We start from the raw sequence: 10,994 nt of genomic DNA on the forward strand, positions 1-10,994 counted from the left end.
ACCTGAATGTGAATCGAGGAATGCTCGCGACTGACGGTGAGTCATCATCGCCATGGTGTTAAGCCTCCCGTTCCCGGGGGAACAGGGTTACCGTCTCTACACCACTGGGGATTTTTATTTTTACATTTGAAAAGCGAACCAGGGCCCAGCTCACAACAATCCTCCACTCCCTCTCTCTCTCTTCTCTTCTCGTCAATACAATTTCCTCCTCCATTGAACTGATGCTGGATCACACACACACCACACAACACACCACACAACAAGCCAAGACATACACACAGTTCTGCTCATTTCAGAGCACCACGTCCTTATCTATGTCTGTGTGATATTCAATATGTTTCAGATATCAAAACATGAACCTATGCAGATGAGATGAAGGGGACAATATCACAAACTCAATAACAGCCTCTCTGCTATGTCATTTGCTGCTGAATACCACATACTGTAGCTGCAGTCTTGGTGTTTCTAACTCATGTTCTTAGTACACTGACTCATACAAAGAATGAAGTGTTTCAACATTTTCTGCAACTAAGGCCCTCGCAACCTCTTTAAAAAAACAACACCGTGCAGGGGCCAAACCTCCATATTCTGCCAGGCACGGCTGATCGCGTCCATTTTAGACAATGCTCGAAATTCCACCAGAAGCGCTGTAGCGCGTCAAAAAAAACGCCTCTCTGCTCTGCTCGCCATAGCGTACGCAGCTGGTCTATTTTTGACAGAAGGACAAAATACACATGTAAACAACAGTGGGCAGGCAAAACTCTCTGAAGACGCTCCGCTTCTAAAATGCTCTTGGTGGGATTTGAAGACATGCAGATCCCGGAGCCAAACGTCACAACGTCATATGAAGCACATTTGTTTGTTTAATCCAAACACAAACAGAAATGTAAAAACAACAATTAGTTATTATTATTATTAGTTATTAGAGTTATTATTATATTACTATTTTTTGGTGAAACAACATTGACTTGGAATCTGGATGTCACAATGAGGTTGCTAGGCAACCAGTGGTGACACTGAACAGATGTTATGGGCAGAAAAAAATAAAAAGATTGTGAACAGCTAGCTAGGCTCTCTTCAAAGTTGAAAAATATTGCTACCAACACCTCTAAAGCTTAGTAGTTAACAATTTGTGGCTTTGGAGTTAGTTAGTTAGTGGTGTAAATATTCTTGACGAACAGTTTTAACTGCCCATAACTTCTGAGCAGTGTCACCACTGGTTGCCCAGCAACATCACTGTGATGCCAAGATTCCAAGAAGTGACCAAGAAATACTTAGAGTTAATAACTACCCCTAAAACCTCATGATGTCCTTTCTGTTTGTGTTCAGATTAAACAAACAAGATACAATGTGTTAGTCAGTGTGCATAACAGGTAAAGGGGTATTTTTTTAACTTGAGCCAGGCTAGCTTTTTACCTTGCTTCCAGTCTTTATAATAAGGTAAGCTAAGTACCTCCTGACTCCAGCTTCACACTTAACTCGCAGGCATGAGAGAGGTATTAATCTTCTCATCTAACTCTCATCAAGAAAGCGAATAAGCAAATTTCTTCAAAATGTTGAACTATTATTTTAAAGCTGAAATGATTTCCCTCGCAGGACTAATATGAAATTAACTCAATGAGTAGCCTACAGCATGCCAACAACTCTAGTTGAGTATAGAGTTGTAAATGGTTCCTAAAGTATTTTTCCCCCACTGTTAATTCCTATTTGAACGTTTCCGTTTGATGATATCTTCAATGTTCTTTAACATAGAAAAAAGGGATTCTCTTATACAGTCTGAGGATACTATAGTATTGATACTGAGTATCAGTTTTAATTATTTAAATGTCGCTTTCTTAGAAATAATGTTATAGTCTGTTAGATTGGTATAGTGGTTGGCTCTAAGTACTAAAGTACCAATGAGCCTCAGCCACTGTTGCTATGGAGAGGAAGCCAGGCAGAGGTGCAAATCTGAGCTGTAGCAAATCCTTTGTTGATGCAGTTGGGAACAAAATGGCAAATTCATCCGAAATGACCCAGAATATAAAAGTGGAGTGAACTAAACTTCTAAATGTTTTATCATATTCTATAAAATACAAATCTTTAGTGTAAACCGACTGTGAGCATCACACTGAAAAGTCTATGATTGGATGACCCTCACCACAACAGTCATAGCGACTTATCTCCCTACATTTTTATGTACAGTCTTGTACGTTTGACTTTTTTACGAAGGAGCCAGACATTTTGTAACACACCCACTCACTTTCTGATAATTAAACAATCAGGGATTCATGTCCACCCAGGCCTTGAAAAGCTCCACTTGTCAGCTAACACTGTCTATGCAGAAAATGAACACGCCTTTACCCTGGAAGCCCAACATCACTCCTCCAACTTCTCAATTCTAATGGAAATAAAATATTTACAATACAGATATGGTATCAGGTTGTCCTGCAGTCTTCTATAGTAGGTAAGAAGTGCCAAGATAGCAAAACCCAAGCACCGCCATTATGATCTTGCACAAAGGCAGATGTTTTGTGAAGTGTTGCAATACAGATATACCCAATAATTTGCTTATTTTCAAGACTGTGGTTTATATTTACATTTTTATTTAAAAAGCACAGGCCACAAAAGAGTCCTGTGATGAAATTTTCAGAGAGAGGTTACCAGTAGTTGTGTGGTGTTGCACCAATGTTCAGCAATCATATACAGAGAGAAAACCATTGTTAGAAGATGGAGAGATACCAATTTTCTCACTGACAGAGACTTAGGAGAGCACAATGCAGAAATGTTTGACTCAGTGGTACAAATCTTTTTTCTTTCTTTTCAGCTTAACACATTTTTTCTTAGAGGTGTTAAAAGGCATTTTGGGAAATGTAGGAAATCAATAACTTAACTGGAAGTAGACAAAGCAGGTTGAAGCAAAGTGGAAATACCAAATAATATTTCTTTTCCTATTTCATCATAAAATCAGTCTGAATGGAATGAGTGAATACCACAGTCTGAGGTATCTGAGTATGAAGGATTTTTCTCTAAAATATCTCAGCACATTACGGTGGTTTGTCCGTCTCAGCTGCTAAACTTTTTATTGGGACCCCAGCAACCTAATACTGATGGACTGATGGACATGTTACCAGAAAGTCGCTGGTTTAAGACCCTTTCAAGAAAATGGAACTGAAGAAGGGTCCACACACCAGAGTTTATAACAGGTGTGTGGGAGGGCAGTGAGAAGTGAAAAAAACCTACCTACTAAAAACTACTTTTAAACTCAACGAATGGACTGTTCCTTAAATTAACTTATTTAGAATTAAAAAAATATTTATTGGATCGTTGGTGGTTTGCTGAAATATTATATGACTCTTACTGTATCTCTTTGGTCCATCTTCGAGGCAGAAGGAGAGTGTGAGAGTGGCGTCCTCCTCAAAGAACTCTGTAGCGAAGGCGTCCCACCACAAACTGTCACTTTCCTGTAAGGATATAAAGAATACAACGCTTAGACAGAAGCAGGGCTCCCTCAGGGTTAGACAACGGTATGCTTTTCGAAAGAGTAATTATTTTTCTGTTCATTAAATTTAAAAAATACAGATTATGCAGTATGTAAAATTCAGTTACCCCTCCGTCCTCTAAAATGAACAAGGGTTGTTTCAGTTTGTTATAAAACTCTTCATTTTGTTCTATTATTTAATAAACCAGTGGATTTCCTTTGTCCAGGTTGTTGCTCTTTTGCTATTGTTTTTTTTTTTTTTTTACATAAATTCAATGTTGATTCATTCTGATATGACACAGATATTGTGACCATGCAGGCTTTTCTATGAGACTAGATAAAAAAGAACATTGTTTTTTGCTATATGAATTCAGCAGTGCTGGGCAAGTATTCCCTTTATTGTAGATTGGTGTGTTTGTTCCTTTTGATTAAAGCGAATTTCATGAGCTTTATTTAAATAACTGTTTTAACATTTGAGTATACAAAGGGCTTCAACGATCAAGTATGAACCATAAAACGGTCAAATACATAATATGCATAAAACAAATTAAAAACACAACACAATATGGAAGTATAAGAATAAAAGGGTAACAGCTACAAGAAGAAATAAAGAATTAAAATAAGTCTATAACTCAGGTTTTAAAAAGTGATCTTAAAGAGGATGTTGGGTGTTAGGCTAAGTCGATTAGGTTTAGATAATGCCTCATTTACATATTGAAATATAACATTTAATAACATTTCAGAAAACTTCTAATACAAAAATAACTGTCTTAATGAAAGCAATCAACTCCTATTTGTTCAAATGTTTTACTACATTTACTAAGCCTCCCGTACAGGTTGATGTAAAGCCAAAGTAACACCCTTTAGTTTTCTTAAGCCTGGACTTTGGGAGAGCCCTGCCTGAGGCTCCTACAAGTCTGAGTTACAAGCTGAGGTCTAACATCTTTAAATTCACTGCCTCTCGTACTTTTTTACAGCAGGTGGGGAGACCTTTAACATGTGTTTTCAAAACTGCTATTATCACCATCATCATTATCATCATCATTATCATTATCATTATTATTATTATTACTATAGTAGTAGTGGAAGCGGTAGTGGTGGCTTTGTATGGTTTTATAATTATTTTCTTTCATGTATGACTAAAGAAATACAAGTAATGCCAAAACATATTATTTTGCTAGCGGTAGGAGGAGTGACAGTACTAGTAAGTAATAGTACTAGTAATAGTTGTGGTATAGCTACAGTAGTAGTAGCCTACTAGTAACAGTATAATTAGTTGAAGCATTAACAATATATAATTATGAGAATAGAAGCAGCAGTTGTAGTAGTAGTAGCCAAAGTAGAAGGGATAATAGTAATAATAGTAAATATCGTAATATCTGTAGTAGTAGTTATTACCAGTTGCATTGGAAGAAGTAGTAGTGATAGTCAATAGTAGAGGTAGTAGCAGTAGTGTGGTAAAAACAACACAATATTAACTACAGTAATAGTATGCGTATAACAATAATTTTAGTAATTATACTAGCAGTAGGCTATTAGTAGTTTTAGTAGCAACTACAGTAACAGTAGTAATGGTAACAATGGTAATACTAGTTGTTGTGTTGTAGTAACTGTAAAGAGAGAATTGGTCATTATAGCAGTAGTAGCTGTAGTACTAGTGTTAGTAGTTGTAATAAGCAACAGAAGTCATCTTCTCACAGCAGAGGCAGTGACTCTGTGAGGAAACACATTCATGTAAATCTCTTTGCCATGAAATTACTCCCCTAACAGCCGTTCACCCCGTTCCCCCCCTCCTCAGGAAAATCTCGGATAATGTTGGCGGGACAACCCCCACTCCCCCTGCCCTCGCCCCTCCACCCACCAATGTTTGACTGATGCTAATTTCCTCTGACACGTTATGACAGATCACTACGGTTCATTCTGCGCAGGGCTGTGGGATGGCAAGCACTTCCCAGATGTTGACAATTAGCGTTGTCACCATCGAGCAGTGTCAAGGCCAATAAGTAGCGACCGGAGCACCTCGCAGGTCAATGTGTCTCTAACACGATGATTCTGATGCAAAGAGGAAGAGATGTGGTTAGGAGGACCTAAAGCTGGACCCTCATCCCGCTGGTCAATCAATAGGTGATTAAGAGTAAGTGGGGAGGTCTTTTGGCTGGCAAACCAATCAGCTGAACTGTGGACTACAGTGGAGTTTTAACAATTATGAGGACTAAGATTTGTCCTTTGCAGAAAGGTCAAGCGCATATAAATTGTCAAGAATACGTTTTCAAATAAAATGTTTTAATCTTTTTATTCCAAAATTCTACCAGAAAGAATCAGATTTTATGCTACAAAATGCTGGTTCTGTTAACAATAAGAAACAAAATCCATCTTTTTCAAATCAATACCCAAAGATGATGCTAATAAGATACATCTTTCTCAGGGGTGTAGTGGTAAATACAACTGTATCACTCACATTGATTGATACAGTTTATCTGAAAATAGATCAGCAAACCTACAGCCTTTCAAAGACTGAGTTTATTGGGTTTTGCCCCTCACTACACCCCTGATTCTGCCTTAATGACAGGCTGCAACTAAACAAACCGTATTTTTGAGTAATTGCTTAATTATTTGGTCTACAAAATCATAAAAAAAGCCAATTTCCCAGTACCCAATATGACATCTTCAAATTTTTAGTTTGCTGTGAAAATCAGCTAGAGGCAGCAAATGTTTGTCTTTTTGCTTTATTAATGAATTATCAAAATTGTTTAAAAACTTAATCAGGGGTATAGTAGTTATGGCCTTTTGATATTTGAAACATCCGACCATCTTTTTCCCTTCAACAAGATTACTACTTGTAATTATTTCAGCACTATGACACTGAGCCAAATGTGTCCAAGTTTCATTAAAAACTGGACCAGCTGGGTCAAAACCATCATGTATGGTGTGAAAACCAGTAATTGTAGAGCTCCCATTAGGTCAGTCAGTGAAATTGTTTAAATGACAGAACATTAAAAAAATACAGACACTCACTGTACAACAAATGGATACATGGACGCATGTCCGGGTATTCTTTCTGTATGCTCATGTACCACTGACCAGCTGTCCACTGGGAACCAACTGCATGAGCTGACGTGTGTGTGTGTGTGGTGTGTTGTGTGTTGGTGTAGTGTGTGTCTGAGTGTGTTTGACTGACTGTGTCATACTGTGAGAATCCGCAGGCGTGAACAGCCAGCATGTGTGTGGTGTCTGTTTTATGTGAATATATCTATTTCAGAGAGACGGATGGAGAAGAGTGACACACCAGGACGAAACAGGCAGAGAGAGAGAGAGAGAGAGAGAGAGAGAGAAGAGAGAGAGAGACTGGTGCTACTCCTGCCATTCAAATTGAGTGTCAACGCCGATAACCATACATGAGAGGGCGGGAAACTCCCTGGGATTGGCAAGTACCAGCGAAGGGTGAACCGAGACACACACACACACACACCACATCACACACACACACCACGCAGGCAAGCTAGTCTCTCCGATCTCCATGTGCAACTATGGATGATCCTGCTCTGTGCAGTCAATTTCTATACTCTGTTGTTCCTTGCACTGGTTTTAATGATACAAAATAATAACATAACAGGGAGAAAAAAATCACTCTTGTGACAAATAGCGTGTATTTGGTATTAAAGCATAAGGCTGGCATTGTCCTATATTTTTGTAATTATCAACAATCCCATCAAGAGGCCAAAACAAACGTTCTGCATCACACAGCTCTCAGTCTGTTTGTTCCAACTCAAAACCTAATTTTAAAAACACTTTAAAACATTTAACCATGGATTACAACATATTTGGTGCTCTAGTGAGTATTTAGGGCAGCAGGACGGTGTATGTGGGATTGACTCGTAATAACCTACAGTGGCCAAGTTCATCGTAAGGAAGCAACATGTCGACTAGTGCTAAGGTGTGACTGGTTTATGTTGCAGTGTCCCTGGCTGAATGATGGACTGTCTAACTCTTTAACTCATAGTTAACAAAGCGTCAGTGCTGAATAAAGCAGTTAAGGTTTTGTAGCATATTCAGATATTTTTCAGATATTTTACTTTAGTAACAATACTACAGTGAACAAATACTTGTTTACTAATGTTAGCCTTATAATCTTCCTATAGTAACCAGCCACAATCTCTACAATTCTATCATAAACCTCAGGCTGATAATGAATTAACGTTACTGTTTACACTACAGTCACAATAGAATGCGACAGGCCAACATATTTAACTCAAAAGTAGTAAAATGAGCGATACTTTAACTACAATGAATAAAAGTCAAGAAAAATCTCACATAAAAGGCAGCTATAACCTACTTAAATGAATGATACTGTCTTAAATACTGAAGCTACTGTACAACACACTTTCATAGTGCAGCATTTCTTTCAACTAGCAATATAGCAGTGCACTGAGCTAATATAGCAGTATTACTAGTCTACATGCACTCACTTTCAAACTTACTACAACTATGAAAAACACATTATAATATCACTGAATATCAAACACACTGTAGTGGAGCAAGCGGGGGGGGGGCAGAAGATGCGGCTTCCTGCACATGCATTTTTGTTGTTTAGTTGAATATTTTGAATACAGTTTGTTTGTGTGTCTTGACTGTGGCAAAAAATAAGAAGTCAGACTCAGACTAGTTTGTCTTCTGCAGCAGGGACGAGCCCTGACTGCTGCAAACGGGTTCTCGACAACTCGCAGTAGTCAGCTCCACTGATTCCACCCCCTTAGTGCGGCCCTCGTCAGTCGATTTGGCCGCGGACAGGCGTATTTCAGTTTACTTCGCTGTTTTTCATTACAATAAAAGTGTAAAAAAATAGTTGATTGTTGAGTTTCATCCCACGAACTGAGACATTTTTCTTGCCTCTGATTGGCTGTTTTTGTTCAGACGTGGTGGATTCTTGTAAATGCCATTAGCACAAGGAGCAGCCAAAGGAACCAGATTTCTACACATTATCGTTTACTACTGTGAGGATATAGTGAATACTTGGAGTATTTTGTGGTATTTCTTTTACTTAAGTAAAGCTTCTTTGCACTTCTTCCACCATTATCTATGGCACAGGATAATAAGCTATACCAGGCTTTGATACACAGACAAGCACAACACAGATTCACTGTTTCACCTGATTGACTCTGTTGACCTGCTGCTGCTAAAAAAGGTTAGAGGATTTCATGAAAAAGTGCGATCCCCATTCTGACATAAACTGCCTGGATTTAGTGCTGGAGATAAATTTTTCTAGTGCTGTCATCCTGAGGGCTCCCATCTCTCTTTTTTTATAGACTCTGGTATTCATTAAGCTTCCTCTTACTGTTTTAATGAAAAGTGTTTTACTTAAGCTCCCACTCCTCTGTTTTACAGAACACTGTCTTCCTTAAAATCCCTCTTATTCAGTTTTACAGAAGAGGGTTAGTTAACCTCCCCTTCGTTCTGATTTTCACTCACAGTGACCTCTGCTTTCCAATATGGTATCTTAATTAGACACATTTTTACTATTATTTTCAAATTGTTCCTCTCTGTGCCTTTCCCACCCTGTTTTCAAGTATTTTCCAGAAACAGAACCTTTTCACAACATAATATTGTCTGTTCTAACTCAGTGTAGTTCATTTTGGCAGTCTACTGATATTTAGTTCAGGCTACAACCACCCAAAAAAAAGGGTGTATTTCACAGAGAGCAAAGTTGACAGCGGTGTCAGCAAGGTCCAACCAAAGAGGATATGGTTTAGTTTGAAAAGCCTCCCACCCCGACAACTCCGAAACTTGAAAATAATAAGCACATTTCACGCGACATGAACAGCATTAAGTTTCAGCATTCACAACAATAAAACAAATGGCACTTGGCGGTTTCATTGCTCTTCTCCAAATCACTTACTTTGTAAATTAGATATGCATTTAGTAGCGCGAGCTAATAAAGCTAAATGTTGCTCAAAACCTTTCCATTATAAACAGTCTATTTAGAATCAGTAAACTGGAAACTCCAAACTGGAGCTTTTGGGCAGCTTTTGGCCAGCACCTCGCCAAGTTGTAAAACGTGGCTGGCTGAGCCATGGACCGGCCAGGTTTGGCCCGGATCTAAAGACGGAGAAGCTGGATCTGAGCCAGACGGGCCGGAGAATAGCTAAAGCCTGGCCAGTGGACACAAGCCATATGAATCCTCTGGCTGAAGCCGAACAAGACACACTGGAGGCTCATGGGTGCTTTCAATCCCTCCACTACTGCAGGAAAATATAAGAAGCTTTTCTTTTATTCTGCCATTGTTAGCAGGTTACAAACTTGTAAATTACACATATTTACTATGAAGATGGCTGCACTGTTCAGTCCTCCAATTCCCCATCAGCCTTTTTTGTTTTATCTCTGCCTGTCTCTCTTTTTATCCACCTCCCTCTCTCTGTCTGTCTCCTGTCTTCTCTGTAGCTGTGAGCTGACAGACAACGTCCTGCCTTCATTTACGCCCACGGCTTCTCTGACGAACCACGTGGCGTGACGATGTTTGTTGTCAAATGCTACAAATCAGGCCGACTCCAAGGGACCCGAGGTGAACCGACGTGGTCGCAGCCGTGACGGCCGTCAGCAGATAAGGCTCTATTGATTCAAACAGATCGCACCTCATCTGGGGGGGATTTATCAATGTGTCAATTGCCCACTAGCCAACCACAAATCACCAGCGCTGGCCATGCCCCGGGGATTTACAGGAAATCCAGTGGATTGGAGGGACAGTATAGGGAGGATCCTCAGTAAATAGCAACAGAGCTGTGGGTTAAGTCCACGTATATAGAAATGTCCATACAGGGTGGATAGGCAGATGACACAATGTGGCAACAGAAAACACAAAGAGATGTTTTACTGTGTATAAAAGCACACAACAACACCCCTTTGTTCTGTATACATGCATCTATGCACAAATATACTCATTATGAAGTAATGCTGTATGTACAGTACATACATCTTTATTCACTGAATAGATTTTGTGAACATAGCCACGTAAAATAACAATTTTCTTCCTTCGCTCTATCTTTCTAACAGTACATAAACCAATAATGTCTCTATATTTAACATGAGCCATTTTCCCAGCAAGTTTTTGTTAGTCTGTTTTTTTTTTTTTTTTCTGCTGTTGCTTGCAGCCTCTTGTGGCAGAAAAGCCTCCAAGAGTGTAGGCGTGTCTGGGGCCTGACCTTGGAGAATTACCAATGTCTGAAACCCCATTCAGTTCCTGAATAGCATGTAGCTCGGCTGACTGGTGGGCCAAGGAAGTTTTACAGTTGTTAAAGATTCAAACAGCCTCAGGTTATTGGGGAGCATAACAACTTAACAGAACCAAAGAGTCTCTAGATGTTTTCCAAGGATCTTAGGATCCTTAACAGAGGTAGTTTTTGTTTTGATTGGCATGGTGAGGGGCCATTGACAGATGCAAACATTTTAAATAAAAGAAGCCTAACCGAAAACTTTTCCAAGAGAAAGTCACACTTTCTGGTGCAAAAATTCTATGAGATCTTAGATTTTTGTCGCAACGCCT

At 39.1% G+C, this 10,994-nt stretch overlaps 1 protein-coding gene across 1 annotated transcript in view; it reads right to left on the minus strand.

Annotated features, from left to right (window-relative positions):
- The window catches only part of ldb2a (LIM domain binding 2a), a gene marked incomplete at its 5' end in the record, with an annotated part of 94,631 nt that overhangs the window by 68,561 nt on the left and 15,076 nt on the right, over positions 1–10,994 (minus strand). Inside the window, 1 exon segment of the mRNA XM_035669759.1 lies at positions 3,341–3,443. Coding sequence (XP_035525652.1) covers positions 3,341–3,443 — 103 coding nt within the window.

The sequence above is a fragment of the Morone saxatilis genome, unplaced genomic scaffold, assembly GCF_004916995.1.
Source record: "Morone saxatilis isolate NCDOM2014 unplaced genomic scaffold, NCSU_SB_2.0 Contig22, whole genome shotgun sequence".
Classification (NCBI taxonomy): domain Eukaryota; kingdom Metazoa; phylum Chordata; class Actinopteri; family Moronidae; genus Morone; species Morone saxatilis.